Source organism: Triticum aestivum, chromosome 5D (genome assembly GCF_018294505.1).
Source record: "Triticum aestivum cultivar Chinese Spring chromosome 5D, IWGSC CS RefSeq v2.1, whole genome shotgun sequence".
Lineage (NCBI taxonomy): Eukaryota > Viridiplantae > Streptophyta > Magnoliopsida > Poales > Poaceae > Triticum > Triticum aestivum.
Window position 1 is genome coordinate 327,874,173 of NC_057808.1, and position 21,440 is coordinate 327,895,612.

General features: G+C 41.1%; 1 protein-coding gene across 1 annotated transcript in view; it reads right to left on the minus strand.

Annotated features, from left to right (window-relative positions):
* Positions 1-408: 408 nt before the first annotated feature.
* Positions 409-21,440, minus strand: part of LOC123120561 (uncharacterized) — a 55,163-nt gene continuing 34,131 nt past the window's right edge. The window contains exons 2-3 of the mRNA XM_044540570.1: positions 2,292-2,686; positions 409-1,157 (exon numbers count right to left, since the gene is read on the minus strand). Of these exons, the coding sequence (XP_044396505.1) occupies positions 662-1,157; positions 2,292-2,686 (891 nt within the window). The 3' untranslated portion in view covers positions 409-661. The remainder of the gene's footprint in view (positions 1,158-2,291; positions 2,687-21,440) is intronic.

The following is a 21,440-nucleotide window of genomic DNA, read 5'->3' on the forward strand; positions in this document are numbered from 1 at the left end:
ATAATGCTTTTTTTAAAGGAGGGTTACTCCAGCCTCTGCATCAAAACGATGCATTGAGCCATATTATTAAACAAAGTAGCCACCAAGTACGTAGTTTGATACAACTTCATGAATTAAGCTGAAAAAATAAAGATTGCCACAATCGGCAGAAATAGGACAAGATGATTATACACCTATCCTATTATTTGAGCGTCATACAAACCGGTTGTAAATATCCCGTGCTACCGTCTCCCAACGGTTGCACCCATAAGCCATATTCTCCTTAACTTCAGCACGGTTAAGTAACGACCACGTACGGATCCAGCCCACATAGTACCACATAACGCTCATATCAGTTCACAAAAGCATTACGTTTCTGGAATAAATCTTCTCAAAATATCAGTTTTCTGCAAACTGGAGGGAGTGTGATTTCTGCCTTTGACTTGCTGCATTTGATTTTAGCAGATTATGTCAATTTACATTTACACATTGTCAAACAAGCTATTTTACACACAAAACCGTCACCATACATGCTCCCTCTTTTTTTCATCTGCTCCCTCTTATTTAGGCAAACACTCCAATGCAACCTTAGGTTAGCAAAAGAGAGATGCGGTATATTAGCCCCCAGGATAAACACAGAAAAAAACACACGAGAAGATGGAAATGCCTCTTGAATTCCTTGTTAATCAGCCTCCGGTTCTTTTTCCAGGCAAACAGATGAGCAGCGGCTGTGCAAACGTTGCAGATTCACCATCGAAAACGACCTTATTGGCATGGGCAATATCTTAGACGCGCAAGACCCAAGCCGAGGTGCAGGTATCGTCGGAGAAGCAAATTGTGCAGTGTTGTCAGGTGACTGAACAAAAATGAACTGCTGAGGCAGCTCGTTTTCGTCGCTGCTGAGGCTGCTGCTACTGCTGCTGTTGGAGCTCATACCATCCGAGGGCCTCAACCTGCTTAAACCCGCAAGCCTCTTAGTGATACCGTTCTTGTAGGTCTCCGGAACGGTGATCTGTGACTGATCGTACATGATGCTGTATGCAAGAAGATTTTTCCGTTTCCTGGAGTAAGCATTGTCTGCCTTGGCAATGACCTTTGCAGAACCAGATGGCCCGATAGCTTCCTTGAGGAATGTGAAAGATCTGGACTTGCCATTATAGAATTTAGAAATGCCACGCCTGCCCCACAAAATGATGAGGATATCAGAGGTAGCATATAGATAAACACCATAATGATGCAATGAACACACACATGAAGCGTATAGAGCAAGCATGCGAAACTGACCGGACAAAATACCAAAGTAAGCGTTTCCGGATCAGAAGGAATCAGGGAAATTTATGTCAACAAACAAAGGAACTTTTGCATTTAGCAGTTCGCAGACCATGTTAGCAAGAAAAACTAAAGCTACTTCTCAGTATTAGGAAATGTAAGATACTTAAACCAGAGTATATTAATACCATAGAAGGACCATACTGTTTGCAAAACATGTAGGAAAATGTTTCCCTTAATAAACAAAGCCACACTTTATATAGTAGCAAACATATCAAATGGAGCACTCTTTAGTGGGGTTCATATACAGCGAAGGATCCCAACATGAAACTTACCTTGTGTTGTCAAGAGTTGTACTGTAGAATTTCCAGCTAATAATATGTTCTTGCTATTTCCTCTACAAGCAATGCGTTTGTAGAAAAATGTGCAAGTATTCATGAGAAGATAGGTACAGCTCGCCAACCTCACAACAATAATACTAAACATTACTAAAGCAGGACATGAGAACGACGCGATGCAACAGTCATCAGCACACAATTGGCTGGGCAAATAGCAGACCTGTCCCGTCAACTAAACAATGTGGAGCACTCCATATCATCACGCAACTGAATAAAATGATCCACAACTCTAAGAGAAGTTGTAATCAAGAACATGCACTATAGTATATAATTTCAACATGTGGCAGCCCACATTGGCTCGTTTGTTGAATCGGAACCTTGGGTTGTCCAGCTGTGTGGCAATATCAGTTTATTTACTACTAGTTGGGAGTAATCCTCTAGCGCGGTTCACAGAAATATGTTTGTCGTCCTACTCTCCCATTTACAGTTGCAAAAACAAAACATACAGAAATGCAGACGCGGTTCATGGCGCTATTACGAGAGCAGCAATATGTCCAATGTGCCTATTTCCCCAATCCCAAACGCGCGGCGTCCAGCGAAGATCGGATAACTATTTCTTCCGAGAGCTCGCGGGCAGCGACGCAAAGCGAGAGCAGAAATTGAAAAGGCCGAAACAGAAAACGTAAAAGGGGCTCTGCTCCTCACCGGATGGGAAGCGACTCCTCCAATGCGGCGAGGCCGTCGAGCCCCACGCCGCTGTAGGCGCTCTGCACCTCCCCCTCCCCGTCCTCCGTCCCCGCCGGCGCGCCGCCCTCGTCGCTGTCCTTCCCCAGCGACGACGACGAGCTGCACGGCTCCGGCCGCGGCGGCATCCGCCCGATCTGGACCCGGCGCCGCCGATCCGCCCAACGCCGAGGATTTGATCGCCAACAGGAAGGAGAAGAAACGGCCCCTCTCGTCGTCGTCGTCGTCGGTTTAAGGAGGAGGAGGTCGGATTTTAAATAAGGCACGAATGGATGGGGTGCGGGTTTTAAATACGCACCGGGTAATGAAGGCGAGCCGTTTGTGATGAAGAATAACTGTGCCACGTAATGTGCAGATCAGCTCGTAATTAATAACGGATCGGTCAGAGACGTGCGGGGTAGGGAGAGGAGGAGGACGAGGTTTGGGTTGGGTTGGCAGAGCGTGAGCTGGAGGGGCGCGCGTCGCCTTATCGGCTTATCCACATACGTATGCAATATTATTTATTTATTGGAAATCTATAATTCTACAATCTACATATTTCTGTCTAAGTTTTGGACATTTCTTTTCTGAAATGAATTGTTTCGATTGTCCATTAGTGCAACTTTGTGGTCTGTTTCTCCCTCAAAAAAAAAACTTTGTGGTCTGTTTGGGACTATTTCGCTCGTTAAAATCCAGTTCCGCTCTAAAAATACAAGTCAAACCGGGTAGCCAAACTGGAATGGGTATAAACTTGGATGTGAAGCATGCCATGGTCGTATTCATTGAGAGCTGAATTTCGAAGCTGGTCAATTTTCCTCAAGAGTAAATTGATGAAATAATTCCTTTTTTCTATCTTTGCAATTGGATTTTAATGCATAACCATTGGTAATTCAAATATGTGATGTGGATTCATGTGCCCGCTAGCTAGAAACGCGTATGATTTGGCTTTGGTCCATGTTAGTAATGTCGGTAAATAAAGTCAACAACGTAGGTTAACTTAACCCTCAAGCTAATCGGAGCCACGGAACTCGGCTTTATGTTCTCTTGATGGATATGATATTCCTTTGTTATTCCCTAAGCTTGTAGAAAAGTTCATGTGTACCTCTCTTAATGATACAACTTATTCTTTGCTCTAAATGGTCCTACAGTCTCTAGCTTATTGATATTGTAGGTTTCGTTTTGCCTAGCAGAATTTGTTTTCTAGGCCAACATTTAAGCCATTTTTCATTTTTGAGAAATTAGAAAACATTCAGGAAAAAAATTGCACATCCATTCAGACTTTTTTGAGGTAAATGCACTGGTGGTGCATGAAGTTGCACACCATGTGCAGTTTGTTGCCGATAGTTAAAAAATACGGAAAACTAATGCCAAAACTTGTCCTTTGCTCTAAATGGACCTACAGTTTCTAGCTTATTGATATTGTAGGTTTCTATTTTGCCCGGCAACATTCGGTTTCTTAGGTGAACATTTAAGCCATTTTCCATTTTTGAGAAATTAGCAAAATATTCGAGGGGGAAATAATATACACGCATTCAGATTTTTTTAAGGTAAATGAATTGGTGGTACATGAAGTTGCAAATCATGTGCATTTTGGTGCAGAAAGATTGAAAAATACCGAAACTGGTGCCAGTACTTGTCATAGCGTGTATACGATCCTTGCGTGGCATGACAACGTGGCACTGGGGCCCACTGTTAGTGACTGGATCGGCTAGAGCGTCACATTTTTGCAGAAAGCCCCCTTATTTAATACCAAATCTCACAAAATCCCATTGAAATGTCACTATGACCATTGCGTCCCACGTGTAGGTGACATCTCGTATCAAGTGGACAAAGGTAGCCACCCTGCCGGATCACCATCTTTGCGAATAATGGATAACCAAGCATAAAGGCTTACAGTCGAAAACGTACATGGAACTTAAACGGTCTACCCTCACCGCGACCCATTTTCAATATGTTAGTTTTTTTTTACTTTCTTAGAATTTTATAAAAATATGTAAATTATTCACAGTAAAAAAAAAACTAAAGTTTGAATATGTGCGGTCATATAATTCAGAAATTTTTATAAAAATGAGCTCATATATTAAATAAAACTATTAACATAATGTTTGTAATATATTTAACAAAAAATATACAAGTATTAGTTTAATATTTAAGATAACTAAGATAATATTTAAGATTATAAAAATAAAATATTTTAAAATAATATCAAATAGTTTTCATAATGTTTATTAGGCGCTTGTTTATTTATTTATTTATTTTTATTTATTTGTTACTGTATAAAAATATATAAATATTTTTGCAAACACCCAAACTTTATTAAAACACATAAACACTTTTTAAAACAACATAAATATTATCTTATAATCTAAAATAATATTTTATAAAATGTGAATTTTTTAAAAATTATATGAAAATTTACTCAAATATAGAACTTCTAAAAATTATATTAAATATATGTTCAGTGTTTTAAATTATACAAACGTTATTATAATTCATAAATATTACTTTCATTGTATAACTATTTTATAAAGTAATACGTGAATTTTTTTAGAGGTACATGAAAATTTATTTCTAAGTAAGTTATTTCATTTGTATCTATATTATTTATATACATGAATATTCTAACTTCATTTTTTGCTTTGATTATAATTTACATCTTTTTACAATATTCTAAAAATGGAAAACAAAACTAACATAGGGAACATGGGCCTCACTGACTGCAACCCATTTAAGTGCAATTTGTGAGTTCGATAGAAGCCATTATGTTTGGTTGTTAGCATTGAGGACTAGATTTGAGGAGACGCTGGTTCAAAACCCCCCTATGGACCATTTTGCATATGAATTTTCCCTTTGTGTGGTTGACTGGTAGGTGGGACTCAGCCGTCATAGTGACGTTTCAGTCACTAACAATGGGTCCGGTGCCACGTTGTGACGCTACGCAATGGAGCATATACGGTTGCAGGTGAGATCGAACCGTATATGCACGCTGGAACAAGTTCTAGCACCGGTTTTTCCGTGTTTTTTGACTTTCAGCACCAAACTACAGACGTTGTGCCACTTCATGTATCACCAGTGCATTCGCCTCATCTTTTAGGGGGGGGGGGGGGGGCGGGGTGTGCATTCAGATGATTGTAAGGATCTTCAAATGTTGTATGTTGGAACCATGGTTTTCTATCCGCAAAAAGAAAGGAACAAAATGTTTTTGGCCTAGTTGCATTTTCTGGTAGGAATCTGGCCCGGTATGCCAACGTGAAGTGTGTACACCCCAGAGGCCCATTGAACCTTCAGCCACACGAGAGTGGTGCTCTCAAGTAGTCACGTCCGCTCTCTCAAAAAATAAAAAAAGTAGCCAGGTCCAACGCTTCTAAGATTTGTTTTCATGGGGGATTGCTTCTAAGATAGTATTTTGAAAAAAGTAGCCTCCCGTGTTAATGAAACTGAGAAACTTAATTCAGAATAGAATTTTAGAAGCTTCAAACAGTAAGGAGAAATAGTGAGAACGGCGGAACCTATGATTCCATAGGATTTTATTGAAATGAATCCTAACACTTTTGGTGGGAGGAGGGACAATTTTATTGTCTTTTTTTCAAAAAGGGGGACTCCCCGGCTTCTGCATCTGAAAGAACGATGCATATGGCCAACTTTATAAATAAGCAAATAGGTTCAACAAGATCTTAAAGTCTGAAACAAAAGTAAAGGCAAGCTCACAAAGAGCCAAAGGGCCAAAAACACAAAAGCCAAAAGGCCACAACCGGTTGGCATAAGAAAGATATATCCTATTACATGACCGCCATCCAAACCGGTTGAAGATATCCTGTGCTACCATCTCCCACCGGATAGATCCAATAACCAAACGCTCCCTGGCCTCCGTCGGAGTGAGTACCGCAGTGGCTCAAAAGATAACCTGCAAAAAATGAATATTTGTTGTTCTGTTAAAAACCAAATCATTTCTGCAGTTCCAAATTGCCCACAATAAACCACATACTCCTACGCGAATGTGTCTAGCTGTTTCGGACTCTATCCCATTAAGCCACGTTCCAAATAACGTGCTGACAGAATTCGGAGGAGTAATGTTAAAGGCTATGTGCACCGACCGCCACAAAACTTTGGCCAACGGCCACTCAAGAAAAAGATGTTTGATAGTTTCATCCCGATCACAAAAACTACACCTAGTAGATCCTGTCCAGTTGCGCTTTGCCAAGTTATCCTTAGTTAATATGACTTGTTTATGTACAAACCACATAAACACTTTAATTTTCAAAGAAACTTTGACTTTCCAAACATATTTGGAACTAGGAATGGCGCTAGAGTTGATAACATTGAGATACATCGATTTAACTGTGAACTCTCCTAACCGAGTGAGCTTCCAGCGCAACTAATCAGGCTGTTGAGATAGCTAAACCTCCATCAGTCTACTCACTAAATGAAGCCACGCTTCCCAACGATTGCCGGTAAGCGTCCTCCTAAAATGAATATTAAGGGGGGTGGATTGAAGTATCGTTGCAACATAAGCATCACGTCGTTGAACAATACTATAAAGGGACGGGTACTGAAGCGCGAGTGGCGTCTCTCCTAGCCAGGTATCCTCCCAGAAACGCGTGGTAGTGCCATTACCGATTATAAACTTTGTCCTATTGAAAAAGGCTGGTTTGACTCTCATGAGCCCCTTCCAAAAAGGCGAGTCCGTCGGTCTCACTGTCACCTGGGACAAAGTTTTGGACTGCAGATACTTACTACGGAGAATCTGCGCCCATGTGGCATCAGTCTCAACATATAACTTAGACAGCCACTTGCTGAGAAGACATCTGTTCTTGACTTCAAAATTTTCAATGCCAAGACCCCCTTGGTCTTTTGGTCGACAAATAATATCCCATTTGACGAGTCTGTATTTTCTTTTTAGTTCATCGCTCTGCCAGAAGAATCGGGATCGATAAAAGTCCAGCCTTTTCCTAACTCCAACTGAGACTTCGAAGAAAGACAAGAGAAACATAGGCATACTCGTGAGCACCGAATTAATAAGAATTAATCAGCCTCCGTATGACATGAGCTTGCCCTTCCAGCAACTCAGTTTCTTCTCAAAGCGATCCTTGATGCACTTCCATTCTCTGTTTGTCAGCTTACGATGGTGAATGGGTATACCTAAGTACGTAAAAGGTAAAGTCCCCAATTCACACCCAAACAATTGCCTATAAGCCTCTTGTTCCTCATTGGCTCTACCAAAGCAGAACAATTCGCTTTTATGAAAGTTAATCTTTAACGCGGTCAAATGTTCAAATAAGCATAACACCACCTTCATATTTCTCGCTTTTGCCAAGTCGTGCTCCATAAAGATGATCGTATCATCAGCGTACTGTACGATAGACACACCTCCATCAACTAGATGAGGCACCAAGCCACCCACCTGACAAGCCTCCTTAGCTCTTCCTATTAGAATTGCCAACATATCAACCACAATGTTAAACAAAACAGGAGACATCGAATCACCTTGTCTCAGGCCCTTATGTGTCTGGAAATAATGACCTATGTCGTCATTCACTTTAATTCCAACACTCCCTTTTTGCGTAAAAGATTCTACCTGGCGTCGCCAGGCTTCATCAAAACCTTTCATACGTAAGGCCTGTTGAAGGAAAGGCCATTTGACTTTATCGTACGCTTTCTTGAAATCCACCTTGAAACCAACTCCATCTAGTTTTTTCGTGTGAATCTCGTGGAGCGTTTCATGAAGGACCACAACCCCTGGATGTTTCTGTCCGGCATGAAAGCAGTTTGGGAATGCTGCACCACAGAATGCGCAATCTGCGTGAGCCTATTAGTCCCAACCTTGGTAAATTTTTTCAAACTAACATTAAGAAGACAGATGGGAGTGAACTGCTCTATTCTCACAGCCTCTGTTTTCTTAGGAAGCAGGGTTATAGTTCCAAAATTCAGGTGAAATAACTGAAGCTGTCCCGAGAATAAATCATGGAACATCGGTAACAAATCCCCCTTAATAATATGCCAGCATTTTTTATAGAACTCTGCCGGAAATCCATCCGGTCCTGGAGCCTTATTGTTTTTCATCTGTGAAATGGCCTCAAACACCTCTTTCTCGGAAAAAGGGGCAGTCAAAATATCATTCTCATCAGCAGCAAGTTGAAGAACATCCTCAATCCTAGACTCATCCAGAGATACACAATTATCCTCTGGAGGCCCAAACAACTGCTTGTAGTATTCGGTTATGTATAATTCTAGGTTTTCCTGTCCTAAAATCATTCCTTCATCGTGTTCAAGCTGAAAGATCTTCTTCTTTCTGTCCTTGCCATTGGCGATCATGTGAAAGAATTGAGTGTTCGCGTCCCCCTGGACAATTTTGCGAACCTTAGCCCGCAGCGCCCACTTTAATTCCTCTTCACGGAGAAGCTCTTTCAATCTCATCTCCGCCTCAAGCTTAGCATGAAGCTCCGAAGCTGGCAGAATTGTGGATTCGGCTTTTAAATCTAGGGACTGAATAAGTGTACGAAGCCTTTCCTTTTCGACCTTATAAATCCCACTAAGATGCTTAGCCCACCCACGCAAGAAACTTCTCAAGTGCCTTATCTTATTCTGCCATCGCTCAACCGCAGTCCTGCCTCCTGCATCCTTAGCCCATTCCATGGCTACGAGATCCAAGAAGCCTTCTCGTTCAAACCAAGCCAGTTCGAACAAAAAAGTGTTTTTGTTCCCCAAGTGGGTTGCCTCACCAGAGTCCACAAATAAAGGCGTGTGGTCTGAAATACCACGCGAAAGTGCCTGGACCGTTACGAAGGGAAACTTCTGTTCCCATTCGACACTCGCTAGGACTCGATCCAGCTTTTCAAACGTCGGATTTGGCAACGCGTTGGCCCAGGTGAATTTTCTACCCGAAAGCTCTATCTCTCTCAGATCCAAGCTTTCAATAATGGTATTAAACATGAACGACTACCTCCCGTCGAAATTATCATTGTTCTTTTCCTCTCGCCTTCTAATAATGTTGAAATCACCCCCAACCAGGATTGGGAGCTGCTCAGAGCCGCAAATCCGAACAAGATCTGCCAAGAACTCTGGTTTGAGTTCGGGCTGCGCGGCACCATAAACCGCCACCAGAGCCCAATTAAACCCATCGGCCTTCGACCGCACCCTAAACTTAACTGCAAAATCCCATCACCACACTTCGGACTTCGAGCGAATCGCATCTAACTCCGAGTAAGATCCCAACCGATCTTCCTCTCGGAGGCAGACAATGCCAATCAAAATCGATACCTCCCAATAAAGTACTGAGAAACTGGGTGAAAAATTATCTCTACCAGTTTCCGATAATGCAATAAAATCCAGCCTATGCTCGATAGACGCATCTGAAAGAAACATTCTTTTAGCCAAGTCTTTCAGACCTCTGCTATTCCAAAAGATTCCTTTCATATTTTGTCATGAATTTTTTTAGTAGTACGGATCCTAGCACTCCTACGCACCGCCGAAGCCGGGTAAATCTCCCGCTTCCACTTGCGTTTAGGTTTGTTCTGATCCTCCAGCCGGTCCTCACAACCAGGCTTTGTGGACCTAACTACTGCAGCCTCAAAAGTGTCATCCTCTTCCTCAGACTCAGGAAGGGATGGTGCAAGATCCGCACAAAAATTATCGAGCACCCTGACCCCCAATGCATCAATATCGGAATCATTCATGGGTTTAACCGCTGCTAAGTTTCGAATCATTTCTAAAGCGCGTTCCGCTTCCAAATCCAGGATATCATTAACGGAATTTGAAATTTCACTATCATTGTGATGACCCACAAGTATAGGGGATCTATCGTAGTCCTTTCGATAAGTAAGAGTGCCGAACCCAACGAGGAGCAGAAGGAAATGATAAGCGGTTTTCAGCAAGGTATTCTCTGCAAGCACTAAAATTATAGGTAACAGATAGTTTTGTGATAAGGTAATTTGTAACGAGCAACAAGTAACAAAAGTAAATAAAGTGCAGCAAGGTGGCCCAATCCTTTTGTAGAAAAGGACAAGCCTGGACAATTTCTTATATGAAGGAAAACGCTCCCGAGGACACATGGGAATTATCGTCAAGCTAGTTTTCATCACGTTCATATGATTCGCATTCGGTACTTTGATAATTTGATATGTGGGTGTACCGGTGCTTGGGTGCTGTCCTTACTTGGACAAGCATCCCACTTATGATTAACTCCTATTGAAAGCATCCGCAATTACAAAAGAAGTATTAAGGTAAACCTAACCATAGCATGAAACATATGGATCCAAATCAGCCCCTTACGAAGCAACGCATAAACTAGGGTTTAAGCTTCTGTCACTCTAGCAACCCATCATCTACTTATTACTTCCCAATGCCTTCCTCTAGGCCCAAACAATGGTGAAGTGTCATGTAGTCGACGTTCACATAACACCACTAGAGGAGAGACAACATACATCTCATCAAAATATCGAACGAATACCAAATTCACATGACTACTAATAGCGTGACTTCTCCCATGTCCTCAGGAACAAACGTAACTACTCACAAAGCATATTCATGTTCATAATCAGAGGGGTATTAATATGCATAATGGATCGAACATATGATCTTCCACCAAATAAACCAACTAGCATCAACTACAAGGAGTAATCAACACTACTAGGAACCTACAGGTACCAATCCCAGACTTAGAGACAAGAATTGGATACAAGAGATGAACTAGGGTTTGAGAGGAGATGGTGCTGGTGAAGATGTTGATGGAGATTGCCCCCCTCCCGATGAGAGGAGCGTTGGTGATGACGATGGCGATGATTTCCCCCTCCCGGAGGGAAGTGTCCCCGCCAGAACAGCTCAGCCAGAGCCCTAGATTGGTTCCGCCAAGGTTCCGCCTCGTGGCGGCGGAGTCTCGTCCCGAAAGCTTGCTTATCATTTTTCTTTGGACGAAAGACTTCATATAGCAGAAGATGGGCACCGGAGGCCACCAGGGGACCCACGAGGCAGGGGGCGCGCCCAGGGGGTAGGGCGCGCCCCCCACCCTCGTGGCTAGGGTGTGGGTCCCCTCTGGTATTTTCTTCGCTCAGTATTTTTTATTATTTCAAAAAATAACTTCCGTGGAGTTTCAGGGCTTTTGGAGTTGTGCAAAATAGGTCTCTAATATTTGCTCCTTTTACAGCCCAGAATTCCAGCTGCCGGCATTCTCCCTCTTCATGTAAACCTTGCAAAATAAGAGAGAATAGGCATAAGTATTGTGACATAATGTGTAATAACAACCCATAATGCAATAAATATCGATATAAAAGCATGATGCAAAATGGACGTATCAACTCCCCCAAGCTTAGACCTCGCTTGTCCTCAAGCGGAAGCCGATAACGATAAATATGTCCACATGTTTAGAGGTAGAGGTGTCGATAAAATAAAATACGGACATGAGGGCATCATGATCATTCTTATAACAGCAACATATATGGATATTGTCATATGATTTCTTATGCTCAAGTAATAATCTATTCACAATGTCAAGTATGAATCAGAAACTTCATTGAGAACTAACAAACTATAATCTCAGTCATTGAAGCAATTGCAATTTATCATAACATCAGAAAGAGTCAATATAAGAGCTTTTCAGCAAGTCCACATACTCAACTATCATTTAGTCTTTCACAATTGCTAACACTCACGCAATACTTGTGGTTACGGAGTTTTAATCGGACACAGAGAAAGATAGGGGCTTATAGTTTCGCCTCCCAACCTTTTACCTCAAGGGTAATGTCAACAATGATAGTTCATGCTAACTTACATCCAATTAGATATATATCAGGATCTTTCCAACACAATGTGCTTGCCAAAGGATAAAATGTAAAAAGGAAAGGTGAAGATCACCATGACTCTTGCATAAGGTAGAAGATAAAAGTAAAAGATAGGCCCTTCGCACAGGGAAGCAGAGGTTGCCATGCGCTTTCAGGGTTGGATGCACAAAATCTTAATGCGAAAGAACGTCACTTTATATTGCCACTTGTGATATGGACCTTTATTATGCAGTCCGTCGCTTTTATTTCTTCCACATCACAAGATCGTATAAAGCTTATTTCCTCCACACTAATCAATCATACATATTTAGAGAGCAATTTTTATTGCTTGCACCAATGACAACTTACTTGAAGGATCTTAATCAATCCATAGGTAGGTATGGTGGACTCTCATGGCAAAACTGGGTTTAAGGATATTTGGAAGCACAAGTAGTATCTCTACTTGGTGCAAAGAATTTGGCTAGCATGAGGGAGAAAGGCAAGCTCAACATGTTGGATGATCCATGACAATATACTTTATTTCAGATATAAGAAAATATAACCCATTACGTTGTCTTCCTTGTCCAACATCAACTCTTTAGCATGTCATATTTTAATGAGTGCTCACAATCATAAAAGATGTCCAAGATAGTATATTTATATGTGAAACCTCTCTTTCTTTATTACTTCCTATTAATTGCAATGATGACCAAAGCTATGTTTGTCAGCTCTCAACAACTTTTAATCATCATACTCTTTCTATGTGAAGTCATTACTCTCCATAAGATCAATATGATCTCTTTTTATTTCTTTTTATTCTTTCTCTTTTCTTTTATTCCCTCAAGATCATAGCAAAATAATCAAGCCCTTGACTCAACACTAATCTTTATTATATATAGCTCACGGACTCGATTACATAGAGGGATCATAAAGCAAAACTTAAAACTAGATCATACTTAAACTTTATTCTACTAGATCAAGATATTACTAAAAGGATCGAACTAAGAAAACGGTAAAGATAGAGATGTGATGGTGATACGATATAGGGGCACCTCCCCCAAGCTTGGCAGTTGCCAAGGGGAATGCCCATACCCATGTGATTATATCTCCTTTGCTGGTGAAGAAGATGGTGGAGTTGTTGATGATGTGGGCTTGTCGTCCATCTTCCAAGGCATAGGCTCACCATCATAGAAGGATGATCGAGTCTCCGGGATCCTCAAATCTGCAGCCAAACTCATCCTCTTGAATCTATATTCATACTCACAGTTTTGGTTTTGCAGGTCATAGATTTGGGCTTGGAGATGCTCGATCTTCTCATGAAGTTTGAAGATGGTTTCCCCAATGTTATTGGCATCCAGCTTGTGGTTGTTGGTGAACTCCGCGATCATCATGTGGTTGGCGTTGAGTCCACGTTCCACCATCCCCTGGCACTTGAAAACTTGTTGCTCCATTGCTTCGAGCCTCGTCTCCACGCTTCCGGTCCTCCTCGGTCCCTCCACATCACGGATGTGCAGCAACCCATCACGCATCTCAATGGTTTGAGGGTGTTGCAGCACCTCCGCGAGGTAGGGGCTGATGACCTTCTCGAAGAACTTGTCCTTGGGGGCGCTTGGAGACGTCATGATGATCTAGATCTGTCAGAAAAACAGCTCGAAATGAAAACAGAGGATATTTGTGTGATACAGGAGTCAAAACCTTCGGGAGATTATATAATGAATTTTTATCGACCAAAATACGTATCGTGCAAGAAAACGGAGTCCGGAGAGCGCACGGGGTGCCCACGAGGCAGGGGCGCGCCCTCCACCCTCGTGGAGGCCCCGTGTCCTTCCCAGACTGCTTCTTATTTTTCTATTTTTCTAAATATTCCAAAACGGAGAAAAATTGCCATTAGAACTGTTTTGGAGTCGGTTTACTTACCGTACCACATACCTATTCCTTTTCAAAGTCTGAAAAGTTCTGGAAAGTGTCCCTTATGTATTCCCCCGGGGTTACGGTTTCAATAACATTGGTTTCAACATTTATAGGATTACCTGAGATATAATGTTTGATTCTTTGACCGTTCACCACCTTTGGATTTGTGCCTTCGAAGTTGTTGATTTTTATGGCACTGGAACGATAGACCTCCTCGATAACGTAAGGGCCTTCCCATTTAGAGAGAAGTTTTCCTACAAAAAATCTTAAACGAGACTTGTAGAGCAATACATAATCACCTACATTAAACTCACGCTTTTGTATTCTTTTGTCATGCCATCTTTTAACTTTTTCTTTAAACAGCTTGGCGTTTTCATAGGCTTGGGTTCTCCATTCATCAAGTGAGCTAATGTCAAATAACCTCTTCTCACCGGCAAGTTTGAAATCATAGTTGAGCTCTTTAATAGCGCAATATGCCTTATGTTGTAGTTCGAGAGGTAAATGACATGCTTTTCCATAAACCATTTTATACGGAGACATACCCATAGGATTTTTATATGCAGTTCTATAGGCCCATAATGCATCATCAAGTTTCTTGGATCAATTCTTTCTAGATCTATGAACAGTCTTTTGCAAAATTAATTTGAGTTCTCTATTACTCAATTCTACTTGACCACTAGACTGTGGGTGATAAGGAGATGCAATTCTATGATTAACATCATACTTAGCAAGCATTTTACGAAAGCACCATGAATAAAATGTGAACCACCATCAGTCATTAAATATCTAGGGACTCCAAACCTCGGAAAAATAACTTCTTTAAGCATCTTAATAGAAGTGTTATGATCAGCACTACTAGTTGGAATAGCTTCTACCCACTTAGTAACGTAATCAACAGCAACTAAAATATGTGTATATCCATTAGAGGCAGGAAACGGTCCCATATAATCAAAGCCCCAAACATCAAATGGTTCAATAACAAGTGAATAATTCATAGGCATTTCTTGACGTCTACTAATATTACCAATTCTTTGACATTCATCACAAGATAAGACAAACTTACGGGCATCCTTGAAGAGAGTAGGCCAATAAAAACCGGATTGCAATACCTTATGTGCAGTTCTATCTCCAGCGTGGTGTCCTCCATAAGCCTCGAGTGACACTTGCGTAGGATCTGTTCCTGTTCATGCTCAGGTACACAACGTCTAATAACACCATCTACTCCTTCTTTATAAAGATGTGGGTCATCCCAAAAGTAATGTCTCAAATCATAGAAAAACTTTTTCTTTTGCTGGTATGTGAAACTAGGTGGTATAAATTTAGCAACAATGTAATTAGCATAATCAGCATACCATGGAGCAGTACGAGAAGCATTTATGACATTTAATTGTTCATCAGGAAAGCTATCATCAATAGGTAGTGTGTCATCAAGAACATTCTCTAACCTAGACAAGTTATCCGCAACGGGGTTCTTAGCTCCCTTTCTATCAATAATATGCAAATCAAATTCTTGTAGCAAGAGAACCCATCTAATAAGTCTAAGTTTAGCATCTTTCTTTTCCATAAGATATTTCATAGCAGCATGATCAGTGTGAATAGTTACTTTAGAATCAACAATATAAGGTTTGAACTTATCACAAGCAAATACAACTGCTAGGAATTCTTTTTCAGTAGTAGCATAATTTCTCTGGGCATTGTCTAGAGTTTTACTAGCATATTGAATAACATTTAATTTCTTATCAACTCTTTGTCCTAGAACAGCACCTACGGCATAATCACTAGCATCGCACATAATTTCAAAGGGTAAATTCCAATCAGGTGGTTGAACAATAGGTGGAGAGATCAATGCTTTCTTAAGTATTTCAAATGCTTCTACACAATCATCATCAAAGACGAATGGTATATCTTTTTGTAATAGATTAGTCAGAGGCTGAGAAATTCTTGAGAAGTCCTTAATGAACCTCCTATAAAAACCGGCATGACCAAGAAAACTTCTTATACCTTTGATGTCCTTGGGACATGGCATCTTTTTAATAGCATCAACTTTAGCTTTATCAACTTCAATACCTCTTTTAGAAATTTTATGGCCCAAGACAATACCTTCATTAACCATAAAGTGGCACTTCTCCCAATTCAAGACAAGGTTAGTTTCTTCACATCTCTGCAAAACTCGATCAAGGTTGCTCAAGCAATCATCAAAAGAGGATCCATAGACGGAGAAATCGTCCATGAAAACCTCGCAAATCTTTTCACGAAAATAAGAGAATATAGCCATCATGCATCTTTGAAAGGTAGCAGGTGCATTACATAAACCAAAAGGCATACGTCTATAAGCAAAAGTACCGAAAGGGCAAGTAAAAGTGGTATTAGCTTGATCATCAGCTAACACTGGTATTTGAGAGAAACCAGAGTAACCATCTAGAAAGCAAAAATGTGTGTGTTTGGATAATCTTTCTAGCATTTGATCAATGAATGGCAACGGGTAATGATCTTTTTAGTAGCTTTATTTAATTTGCGGAAATCAATTACCATCCTATAACCTGTAATAATTCTTTGCGGAATCAATTACCATCCTATAACCTGTAATAATTCTTTGCGGAATCAATTCATCTTTATCATTAGGAACGCAGTAATACCTCCCTTCTTAGGGACACAATGGACATGACTTACCCACTGACTATCAGCAACGGGATAGATTATACCTGCTTCAAGAAGCTTTAGTATTTCCTTTCTTACCACTTCTTTCATCTTAGGATTCAGCCGTCGTTGATGATCAATAACTGGTTTGGCATCTTTCTCCAAATTTATTTTGTGTTGGCATAGAGTGGGACTAATGCCCTTAAGATCATCAAGAGTATATCCAATAGCAGCTCGGTGCTTCTTCAGAGTTTTCAATAATTTTTCTTCCTCCTTCTCTGAAAGGTTAGCACTAATAATAACAGGATATATCTTCTTTTCATCAAGATAAGCATATTTAAGAGTATCAGGCAATGGTTTAAGCTCAAACACGGGATCACCCTTGGGTGGAGGAGGATCCCCTAGGATTTCAATAGGCAAGTTGTGTTTCATAATATGTCCCTGTTTAAAGAATACTTCATCTATTTCCCTTCTTTCATTCATAAACATATCATTTTCATGGTCTAGCACATATTGTTCTAAAGGATCATTAGGAGGCATAGCAATAGAAGCAAGACCAATAATTTCATCCTTACTAGGCAATTCCTCTTCACGGTGTTGTCTACGAAATTTAGAAAAGTTAAACTCATGAGACATATCATCTAGACCAATAGTAACAACATCCTTTTCGCAGTCTATCATAGCATTAACAGTGTTTAAGAAGGGTCTACCAAATATAATGGGACAAAAGCTATCTTGTGGGGAACCAAGGACAAGAAAATCAGCAGGATATTTAGTTTTCCCACACAAGACTTCAACATCTCTAACAATCCCAATTGGTGATATAGTATCTCTATTAGCAAGCTTAATTGTGACATCAATTTCTTCTAACTCAGTAGGTGCAATATCATGCATAATTTCTTTGTATAAGTCAATAGGTATTGCACTAGCACCAGCACCCATGTCACATAAGCCATGATAACAATGATCTCCTATTTTAACAGAAATAATAGGCATGCCTACTACAGGTCTATGTTTATCTTTAGCACTAGGTTTAGCAATTCTAGCGGTCTCATCACAGAAATAAATAACATGCCCATCAATATTATCAGCCAAGAGATCTTTAACAATAGCAATATTAGGTTCAGCTTTAACTTGCTCAGGAGGTGTATAGGTTCTAATATTACTTTTACGAACCACAGTTGAAGCTTTAGCATGATCCTTTATCCTAACAGGGAAAGGTGGTTTCTCAACATAGGTAGTAGGAACAATAGGATCATTATAAGTGATAGTCTTTTCTTCAACTTTAATAGGTTCAACTAATTTTACTTCTATGGGAGGATGATATTTAAACCACTTCTCCTTAGGGAGATCAACATGAGTAGCAAATGATTCACAGAAAGAAGCTACTATCTCAGAGTCAAGTCCATATTTAGTGCTAAATTTACGAAAAACATTGGTATCCATAAAAGATTTAACACAATCAAACTTAGGTGTTGTACCTGACTTCTTACCTTCCTCGAGATCCCAATCTTCAGAGTTGCGTTTAATTCTTTCCAATAAATCCCATTTGAATTCAATAGTCTTCATCATAAAAGAGCCAGTACAAGAAGTATTGAGCATGGTGCGATTGTTGTCGGAAAGCCGAGCATAATTTTTTTGAATAATCATTTCTCTTGAGAGCTCATGATCGGGGCATGAATATAACATTGACTTAAGCCTCCCCCAAGCTTGAGAGATGATTTCTCCTTCGCGAGGCCAAAAATTATATATATAATTACGATCACGACGAACAAGGTGCATAGGGTAAAACTTCTGATGAAATTCCAATTTCAATCGTTTGTAGTTCCATGATCCCATATCATCACATAGCCTATACCATGTCAATGCATCTCCCTCCAAAGATAAACGGAAGACCTTCTTCTTGATAACATCATCGGGCATACCTGCAAGCTTAAATGATCAACAAACTTCATCCACATAGATTAGGTGCTCATCACGTGGAGCTTATCACACCCGATAATCACGTGTTGTCTGGGCACGACGAACTTTCGCAACGGTGCATACTTAGGGAGAACACTTTTATCTTGAAATTTAGTGAGAGATCATCTTATAATGCTACCGTCAATCAAAGCAAGATAAGATGCATAAAAGATAAACATCACATGCAATCAATATAAGTGATATGATATGGCCATCATCATCTTGTGCTTGTGATCTCCATCTTCGAAGCACCGTCACGATCACCATCGTCACCGGCGCGGCACCTTGATCTCCATCGTAGCATCGTTGTCGTCTCGCCAATCTTATGCTTCTACGACTATCACTACCGCTTAGTGATAAAGTAAAGCATTACAGGGCGATTGCATTGCATATAATAAAGCGACAACCATATGGCTCCTGCCAGTTGCCGATAACTTGGTTACAAAACATGATCATCTCATACAATAAAATTTAACATCATGCTTTGACCATATCACATCACAACATGCCCTGCAAAAACAAGTTAGACGTCCTCTACTTTGTTGTTACAAGTTTTTACGTGGCTGCTACAGGCTGAGCAAGAACCGTCCTTACCTACGCATCAAAACCACAACGATAGTTTGTCAAGTTGGTGCTATTTTAACCTTCGCAAGGACCGGGCATAGACACACTCGGTTCAACTAAAGTTGGAGAAACTGACACCCGCCAGCCACCTGTGTGCAAAGCACGTCGGTAGAACCAGTCTCGCGTAAGCGTACGCGTAATGTCGGTCCAGGCCGCTTCATCCAACAATACCGCCGAACCAAAGTATGACATGCTGGTAAGCAGTATGACTTATATCGCCCACAACTCACTTGTGTTCTACTCGTGCATATGACATCTACGCATAAAACCAGGCTCGGATGCCACTGTTGGGGAACGTAGTAATTTCAAAATTTCCTACGCACACACAAGATCATGGTTATGCATAGCAACGAGAGGGGAGAGTGTTGTCTACGTACCCTCGTAGACTGTAAGCGGAAGCGTTATATCAACGCGGTTGATGTAGTCGTACGTCTTCACGATCCGACCAATACAAGTACCGAAAGCACGGCACCTCCGAGTTCTGCACATGTTCGGCTCGGTGATGTCCTCGCCTTCTCGATCCAGCAAGAGGGGCGAAGTAGTAGATGAGTTCCGGCAGCACGACGACGTGGTGACGGTGTTGGTGAAGAACAATCTTCGCAGGGCTTCGCCTAAGCACTACGAAAACTATGACGGAGGATAAACTAGAGGAGACGGGGTTGTCGGCACAAGGCTTGGTGTTTCTTGATGTGTCTTGGGTGTTAGCCCTACCCCTCTATTTATATGTTGAGCCTTGGGGTCGAAACTTGGAGTAAAAGCTTCCACAAAGTCGGTTTCACCCGAAAGGCAAGAGTCCTTCTCGGACTCCAGGGCCAGACGCCAGGGTTCCCGGTGTCTGGACCCAGACGCCAGGGATCCTGGCGTCTGGCCCCTGGACTCCGCAAAACTTCCTTTTGCGCTTTCCAAAAACCTCGTGGGCTTTCCCCTTTGGCCCAGATAAAGTGTTCTCGTGCCCAAACATTTCGGGAAACATCCGGAACCCCTTCCGATGGATTCCGTAACCTTTCCGGAGATCAAACACTACTATCCACATATCAATCTTTACTTCCGGACCATTCCGGAGTTCCTCGTCATATCCGTGATCTCATCCAAAACTCCGAACAACATTCGGTCACCAACATACATAACCCATAGTACTATATCGTCAACGAACGTTAAGCGTGCGGACCCTACGGGTTCGAGAACTATGTAGACATGACCGAGACACCTCTCTTGTCAATAACCAATAGCGGGACCTGGATGCCCATATTGGCTCCTACATATTCTACGAAGATCTTTATCGGTCAGACCGCATAACAACATACGTTGTTCCCTTTGTCATCGGTATGTTACTTGCCCGAGATTCGATCGTCGGTATCTCAATACCTAGTTCAATCTCGTTACCGGCAAGTCTCTTTACTCGTTCCGTAATACATCATCCCGCAACTAACTCATTAGTTGCAATGCTTGCAAGGCTTATAGTGATGTGCATTACCGAGTGGGCCCAGAGATACCTCTCCGACAATCGGAGTGACAAATCCTAATCTCGAAATACGCCAACCCAACAAGTACCTTTGGAGACACCTGTAGAGCACCTTTATAATCACCCAGTTACGTTGTGACGTTTGGTAGCACACAAAGTGTTCCTCCGGTAAACGGGAGTTGCATAATCTCATAGTCATAGGAACATGTATAAGTCATGAAGAAAGCAATAGCAACATACTAAACGATCGAGTGCTAAGCTAACGGAATGGGTCAAGTCAATCACATCATTCTCCTAATGATGTGATCCCGTTAATCAAATGACAACTCTTTGTCTATGTCTAGGAAACATAACCATCTTTGATCAACGAGCTAGTCAAGTAGAGGCATACTAGTGACACTCTGTTTGTCTATGTATTCACACATGTATCATGTTTCCGGTTAATACAATTCTAGCATGAATAATAAACATTTATCATGATATAAGGAAATAAATAATAACTTTATTATTGCCTCTAGGGCATATTTCCTTCAGTCTCCCACTTGCACTAGAGTCAATAATCTAGATCACATCGCCATGTGATTTAACATCAATAGTTCACATCACCATGTGATTAGCACCCATAGTTCACATCGTCATGTGACCAACACCCAAAGGGTTTACTAGAGTCAATAATCTAGTTCACATCGCTATGTGATTAACACCCAAAGAGTACTAAGGTGTGATCATGTTTTGCTTGTGAGAGAAGTTTAGTCAACGGGTCTGCCATATTCAGATCCGTAT